This window comes from Sinocyclocheilus grahami, unplaced genomic scaffold (assembly GCF_001515645.1).
Source record: "Sinocyclocheilus grahami isolate Dianchi unplaced genomic scaffold, SAMN03320097.WGS_v1.1 scaffold414.1, whole genome shotgun sequence".
In the NCBI taxonomy this organism is placed as follows: Eukaryota; Metazoa; Chordata; class Actinopteri; order Cypriniformes; family Cyprinidae; genus Sinocyclocheilus; species Sinocyclocheilus grahami.
The window spans coordinates 418,612-426,118 of NW_015505593.1; the positions used below are offsets into that span (position 1 = coordinate 418,612).

Sequence of the window (7,507 nt, forward strand, 5' to 3'; positions counted from 1 at the left end):
GGATTAGTTTTGAGTTGACAAAACCAAACCAGTCCAATCCGGCTTTGTTGGTACCATGATGCTGATCATCAACTTTCTTTGTCAACTCAGGATTTGATCCTGAGTTTGTGGAGCGCATGCACATGAATGTGTGACATCAGTGGCAGACAGCCAATCACATGCCTTGCAACACAGAGCAAGTGTGATTCACTTCTTGTGAGAGAGCCAGCGAGATTCAAATCTATTTTGCTAAAGGTTAAGAGATTGAAGAATATGAGGAATTTAAACACATTTACACTGAAGAAAGTACTTGTTTATGAAAGAGGACAAATTAAAGACATTATCTTTCTCTATCAGTGCAGTCACAAGTGAAACTTGAGAAGTTAGTTTATATAGTTGATAATATATGGCGATAGAGACTTGAAATTTTTTTGTCATTTTTAAACCATTATCCATTGATTCTACAGCTTATTTATATTACATATGATCTGTATATATATTAATATTAATTTAAAATAAATGCTTTTTACTAATTGTTAAACTAAAATTTGGGCTACACACAATTACAAGGACCTCTATAAAGCTAACTTCCTGCCCTTGATAGAAGGTCTGAAACGGGATATCAAACGCTGGGATCTACTGTCTCTGTCTCTAAGTGGAAGAATTAATACTATTAAGATTATTGTATTGCCTAAGTTTCTTTATTTGTTTCAAAGTCTTCCAATCTTTTTGACCAAATGCTTTTTCAACTCTATAGATGAACTCATATCAGCATTCATCTGGAAAAACAAAAATCCTCAGACTCGGAAAAATATATTACAAAAGCCTCGCAACTTAGGCATGGCACGGCACTTCCCAATCTTATGTTTTATTTCTGGGTGGCTAATTAGAGGACTGATTTACTGGGTGAGGAATAGTGATAGCACTGACGCCCTTAAGTGGCTTAGTTTGGAAAAGATTTCCTGCAAACCTATCTCCCGCTTTAATGTGCTCTTAACTTCCAATGCTTGAACCTGCCTCGCGCTATTCCTCTAATCCTATGGTGACACAGTCCCTAAAAATTAGATTTTTGATGCATGTTCAGAAATAATAGATTTGCCAATAGACCCATCTCCTTTTATTGCTATATTTGGTGTTACAGCACAAAACATGCGCATAAGTAGGTATGCTTATAAAATGTTGGCCTTTTGCACACTACTTGTTAGAAGATTAATACTGTTTAAATGGAAAGAGCCCCTTCCCCCTACTTTCCTTCACTGGATTAAAGAGAACATGCAATATCTTAAACTGGAAAAATCAAGGGTCTACGCAGAAATCTAACCTATGCAATCTGGCAACCTTTCTTGTCATTTGTGAAAAAATAGAAGTAGGGAATATAATCCAATTTACTATATCATTTTATAACAGTGACCTTTCATTTGGAGAAAGAGAAACTGGGGGAGTGATTTTTTGTGTCAGGCAATGTGTCACTTTACTCACATCTGATTGGTCCCATTTCAGTTTTTAGATCTCTTACCCAGAACATAACCTGCTCTGAAGCAGGTTAGCTGTGGAGTGTATGTTACTATGGCAATGAACACCGCTAAAAGCCAAGCCACTTTCATGGTACCTAAAACCCAGGATTAGTGCAAAACTGAAACATACCTGGCTATCCAGCTAATCCGGCTTCATGGTACAGGCCCCAGTTATGTTTACGTAGCTGAGACATTTTATCACTAGCTGCTCTAGCGATGATAAAAACATGGCGGACTGTCTGTGGCTCAGTCAGGGTGCAATCTATGCTAATAGGGAAGATTGTCACCAGTCTTGGGCGGGGCTTCCCCTACTCTTATGGGGAAATCTGAAACTGCTCAGAGAGAGACTGTTTATGATTTATGGAGATAAAACAAAAAAAAGGAGTGGGTGGATTTTTACCATTATAGGCTGGTTGTTTACACACACTGTGGATACACATCTGTGTTCAAACATCTTATAAAAGTGAATTTTGCATAATAGGTCCCCTTTAAATCTGGTGAATTACTTGCTCACTGCTGATCACCATCAGTGTGAAAAAGTGTTGGGTTTAAGTGAACAATTTCACAACAATTTAAATGGATTTGAAAAATGGAGAAAGAAATAGATTAGAAAAATAGATTTTATTAAAGTGAGACAAGAGAATGGCAAAGAAAAAAAGCAAAAGACAAAAGCAAAGACAACAGAACCTGATGATCAATCATTTCAACAATCAATGACATATGAAAGAATCAGCGCAGTCGGTCCCAGCGCCAGATTGATGCGTCGTCACACACTGCGATAAGAATACTGCTGTCCCTGCTGAAACTGGTCTGCCTGATGGCCGACGTGCATTTAGGGAGGGTGAGCGTGGTACACCTGAATGCAAAACAGAAGGCAGAATAAAAATAAAGTACAATGCTGGTAAGTTAAGCTGAATACAGTGTTGTGGATAGTTCAAGCACAAATGCCTGTCAAACATGGAATTTTACTTTGCTTTATGAGGATCTTCTACTTCCAGGTCCCAAACATAGAGTTTCCCGACTTGATTTCCAAGAGCTAACATCTGAGAAAATGAAGATACACACTCTTCATTCATGTGGTAACATCAGATGTTCTTACTAATGTTATTTAATTACATTGTCCATCAGTGGCTTGTTTTATTGTCAGTAGCCTACAGTTAACATCTAGACCAAATGCACAATGAAACTGAATGTCTATCAAGAACCTCATACCTTCTGCCAGAAGTCCATCGAGAAACGCATGTACCAAATGTCACACTGACTGTAATCAAAGCGGCCCAGAATGGTCACATTAGACTCGTTCAGTTTGATGTGATCAATATCGTCTTCCATTTTCCCAGGTTTCCAACACACAATAGCATTTTCACATGACTACGAAATATGACCAAACAAGAAAAAGAATGAAGGTGAGTTAACAAATGATTAGCATTATTGCTGAGTAACTAATGATGACTTAAAATCTTGTTGGCTATTGTGCTACAGAAAGTACCTTTGAAAGAATCAAATCACCAAGCCAGCGGACACAGTCCACATAGTTCCTGTGAATGTCTCGTGTGGAAAAGTCTGGAAAGTGAATCTTCTGAGACACAAAAGGCCTGAAAATGTATGGTGAAAAGACTTGGTAAATCCACTTGCTAAAGCACACAGACTGCTGAACAACCCATCAGCAACCTGACTGAAGAGCACTAATGAGGACTCACCGGTTGGTTTTGCTGGGGTTATACTCATATGAACTGCGTATTGCTTTCTGCATCCTCTCAGAGTTGATTCTCCACAGTTTCAAGGAGTGGTCCATCCCACAGGACATGATCTTCTCACCAAGAAGGTCAAAATCCTAAAGACACACAACAGAAGCATTTTGTGACACAGACACTTTCATCTGCCTAATGTGACAATTTACTTTTTTTGTACTCATGAACCCCGGTTTGAGAAACTGTGCATGAGCACATGTGTTTATTAGAATTAGATATAAACACTACAATGATTACAATCAAACTGCAGAGTGACAGAAGTGAATCTGATCAAGAATACCAATAATACTCCATGAATGAAGTTTAACATCAAACAGCCGAAGCCTCATTAAACTCACCGCACTCAAGACCTCGTCACGATGGCCTTCAACGCCTCCAAAGATGGCCACCAGAGTGTCTGTCTGAACATTCCAGAGGCGCAGGGCATGGTCTGACAAACACACAGCAAATGATTAAATAACATGCTCTGAACGCTGCATGTGTTTGTCTGTAGAAGGTTTGAGGTCATTACCTTTACTGACTGACAGCAAAAGGTTCGGATCCCTCGGATGAAATTTGAGTTCATTGATTGCATTACCATGACCAACATAATGCTGCAGACGAAATGAAAAAATCAGCGTAACCATGTTTGGAGTAGCAGCAGACGCACACTAATGCAGGTAAGGCTGTTCCGAACAAATAGCAATTTAATACGCATTGACATTCATTTCTTTACAGCAACTCCAAAAACACAGACTCACTTTGACACACTGCATGGTGATGTGGTTGATGATGCGAATGATGCCGCGCGACCCAGCAACGGCCAACAGCGGGTGACTTGTGCTCGTGTCGAAGGTCCAAGCACAAGTGTATAAGTTTTCATCTGCCTAGGCAGTGCAAGAATCAAAGGAATAACAAAAGACACTGGCCCAAATCTGCAGCGGCAGATTTAAAGGGACAGAATGACATCAGATACTCCAAGATAAAACCCAATCATCTAACAAGTTTATTCTGTGTCTGAAAAGGATACATCAGCATCTACATATGACTGCAGGAGACGAATCTCTCCTTGAGAATGACACTCATATAAAGTGACCTGCAAGAACAAGATACACCCAACATGAAGGAATCTGCAGAAACATGAGTGTGTTTAATGAATAATGATTAGCAGTCTTTTGAGTTTCACTCACTCTGTTGCTTCCAACGGTTGCAAACACCAGCGGGTCTCCCTCTTTACTGTACCAGTTAAACTGCACTCCAAATAAAGGCTGCCCATGATCCTCCTGCATGTCACACACACATCACTGTCAAAGTGCCGTCACAAGTATACACTAAACAAACACCACATGCTTTCTTACCAAAGCTACTTGAAGGCAAATCTGCAACCTTTAGCCAAAAAAGCGTATCGGCTAATGCTAATGCTTTGTCAGTACGCAGGGAAGGAGACCAAAGGCCATTGTATGATTGGCTGAGGTGCCTCACGTGATCCAAGTTAGCCGTTACGCTTTTTCCAGTGGTAAGTACTACAGACCCTCGCATCTCCCAATAATAAGACAATTTCTGTTCTTACCCTCAGACTGTTGACACACTTGAAGGAATATTTGCATTTCTTGGACTTCCACTTGCCTTTGCCCCAACTCTTTCTGCCTGGGGCATTGGCTGTGTTTGTGGGTGTGTCGGGTCGCTCAATGTTGGTGCCACTTTCAATGCTGACAGCATCATCCTGGGAAAATGAAAACATTTGATTGTTAAACAATGAATTAACACACTTAGGGAAAACATGCAACTGGGTCGTTGTGAGCAGAATAAACACTTATAATTATTCTGCACTGATCCAGAGCAGATCACATTATGGAGGCAGAAACAAATGTATTCACACAAAAAATCTTAACAGAAACCGATCATGCTTTATATTATTATTACTGTTTTTAATCATCATCTACATAAATACATGAAACTACATTAATTGAAGGCAGATTATACTGATGTTTCTTCTTGACAATGAAACAATCACGTGTGTGTGTGTGTGTGTGTGTGTGTGTGTGTGTGTGTGTGTGTGTGTGTGTGTGTGTGTGTCTAATAACATAACAACACAGGGCATGTTAAATGTCCATTAAATCATGATGACAAACACTTAGCAGCGAAAACGAACGAGAATTTAGATGAGAAACACGCGATAAGAGAAACTTCACTCATGAGCAGCTGCACAAATACACATAATAAACACATTCGGCGCACAATTGACTTACATTGTCGTCTCCAGACAGATCGGGGTTGCTGTTTTCATCACTGCTTAGTTTCTGTTTTTTGTTATTCGGCATCTCGTTTCCCGCCTCGGCATGAGATTCAGACATCTTCCTCCGCATCTTCCTCCAGCAATGGCACACTGCCGGAAAGCAAAGCTTACGCTCTCATGCCACACTGCTGCAAAACAGCACGACAACTTCTTCTTCTTCTTCTTCTGGTGTTAATGGCGGTTGGCAAACCAACTTAAATGGTGCATAGCACGACAACTGCTGTAACACTGACCGACACAGTAGTGATGGGAAGCTCGGCTCTTTTCAAAGATTCGTCTCTTTTGGCTCGGCTCCCTTAGAAGAGACGGCTCTTACGTCTCTTTATTTAGTATCACTTTGAGCCTTCTATTTTAGCCCAGTTTAGCAATTGTGAATGGTTTGTGTGTTGTTAAGCTATTTTTTATTCAGTGTTTTCATAAAAACCTTAGTTTTATAAAAACATTTTAATTACAAAAAAAATACACAGATACTATTATTTAACATTTTAATAAAACTTTAATTGAACAATTGAACACAGAACCACAGCAAACAAATAAATAAAGGCAAAAGTCTTAACATTAAGACACTTTAGTCTTTAGTGCAATTTGGCAGTCAGAAATATCAGATGCCTCAGCTTGGATGTTCTGATGCGATTTCTCCTCTCTGTGATTATTTGTACTGTTTTTGAGAAGACTCTCTCTGAGGGGACCAAGGTTGCAACAATGCAACAATGCAGTGTCTTCCTAATATTAACCAACGCACTTGCGTTTAAATCCGGATCCCCCGTCTCTCTCTGTCGCTTAGGGATGGGCATATCGATCCTAAGTATCGATATATCGATACTGACGCGAGTATCGAAAGTATCGATACTCAAACTAAAAATATCGATACTAAGGTGTGTGCTCTGTGTACCTGGCCTTAACCACTACACTCGCTCTCTTCAGAGCTTGTGTCCCCATTCCTTCTTTCACATAATGGTATGATCCTAGTCTGTCCTCCCATGTGAATTTTTTTTTTGTAACGAAAAAATGCATACAAATAAGGCTTTTATGAAAACACTAAATAAAAAATTGCTTACCAACACAAAAACCATTCACAATTGCTAAACTGGCCTAAAATTGAAGGCTATACGGCTGAAGATTCGACTCTCCCCGATGGGAGAGCTCTTAGAGCCGGCTCGTTCGCGAACGACACATCACTACGACACAGCAGAGGGAGTCATTTCACACTCACGGGTATATGAGGTTCCATTTGTGCCATAAATGAACCGACTGCTTTGTGCTTTGTATTACTCATTTGTCCTTGTCTACAGTCATTGCCTATTGTTCATATAAATTAGTATATGTTGATGTGTATGTGCTCTGTTTATGTCGTATTGTTCTGTCATCTTTACTGTTGTTCTGTTCTGTCGTTCTTACTGTCGTGCTTCTATGAGCGTGGTAAAGTTAGTTTTAAGTTGGATATTCGTTGTATACTTTGCCTATTTGCCACAGTGCAAAAACATAAACGAAGTTAATAGTAGGCAATATTCCTAGTGATATTTTGCCAATATGTCCCTTCATAAATGTACAGTACAGTATCATTTTAAGAAAAATTACTGTACTTCACTTAAAGTTTTTTTTTTTTTTTTTTTACATTTTAAAGGTTGTAGTATATTAGTGACCAGACAGGCTTACTATAGGTGCGATTTTGCCAGTACATCCCTTCATATATGTGACCCTGGACCACAGAACCAGTCATAAGGGTCAATTTCTTAAAATTGAGATGACTACATTTGTTAGGATAGGACAATATTTGGCCGAGATACAACGAACTAACGAACCAACAACGGAAATAAGCATATTTGGACGTATTGAAAATCTGGAATCTGAGGGTGCAAAAAAATCTAAATATTGAGAAAATCGCCTTGTCCAAATGAAGTTCTTAGCAATGCATATTACTAATCAAAAATTAAGTTTTAATATATTTACAGTAGGAAATTTACAAAATATCTTCATGGAACATGATC

The 7,507-nt window shown here is 39.2% G+C and overlaps 1 protein-coding gene across 1 annotated transcript; it reads right to left on the reverse strand.

Moving 5' to 3' along the window:
• Positions 1–2,128: 2,128 nt before the first annotated feature.
• eed (embryonic ectoderm development) lies at positions 2,129–5,700 on the reverse strand. Its single transcript, XM_016232596.1, has 12 exons — positions 5,473–5,700; positions 4,794–4,946; positions 4,414–4,506; positions 4,254–4,319; positions 3,985–4,110; positions 3,756–3,837; positions 3,583–3,674; positions 3,194–3,327; positions 2,983–3,088; positions 2,706–2,864; positions 2,463–2,536; positions 2,129–2,349 (listed from the first exon to the last, which is right to left on the reverse strand). Exons 1-12 carry the CDS (start codon positions 5,587–5,589, stop codon positions 2,223–2,225), a joined length of 1,329 nt encoding a protein of 442 aa, XP_016088082.1. The 5' UTR covers positions 5,590–5,700; the 3' UTR covers positions 2,129–2,222.
• Between the last annotated feature and the right edge of the window lie 1,807 nt (positions 5,701–7,507).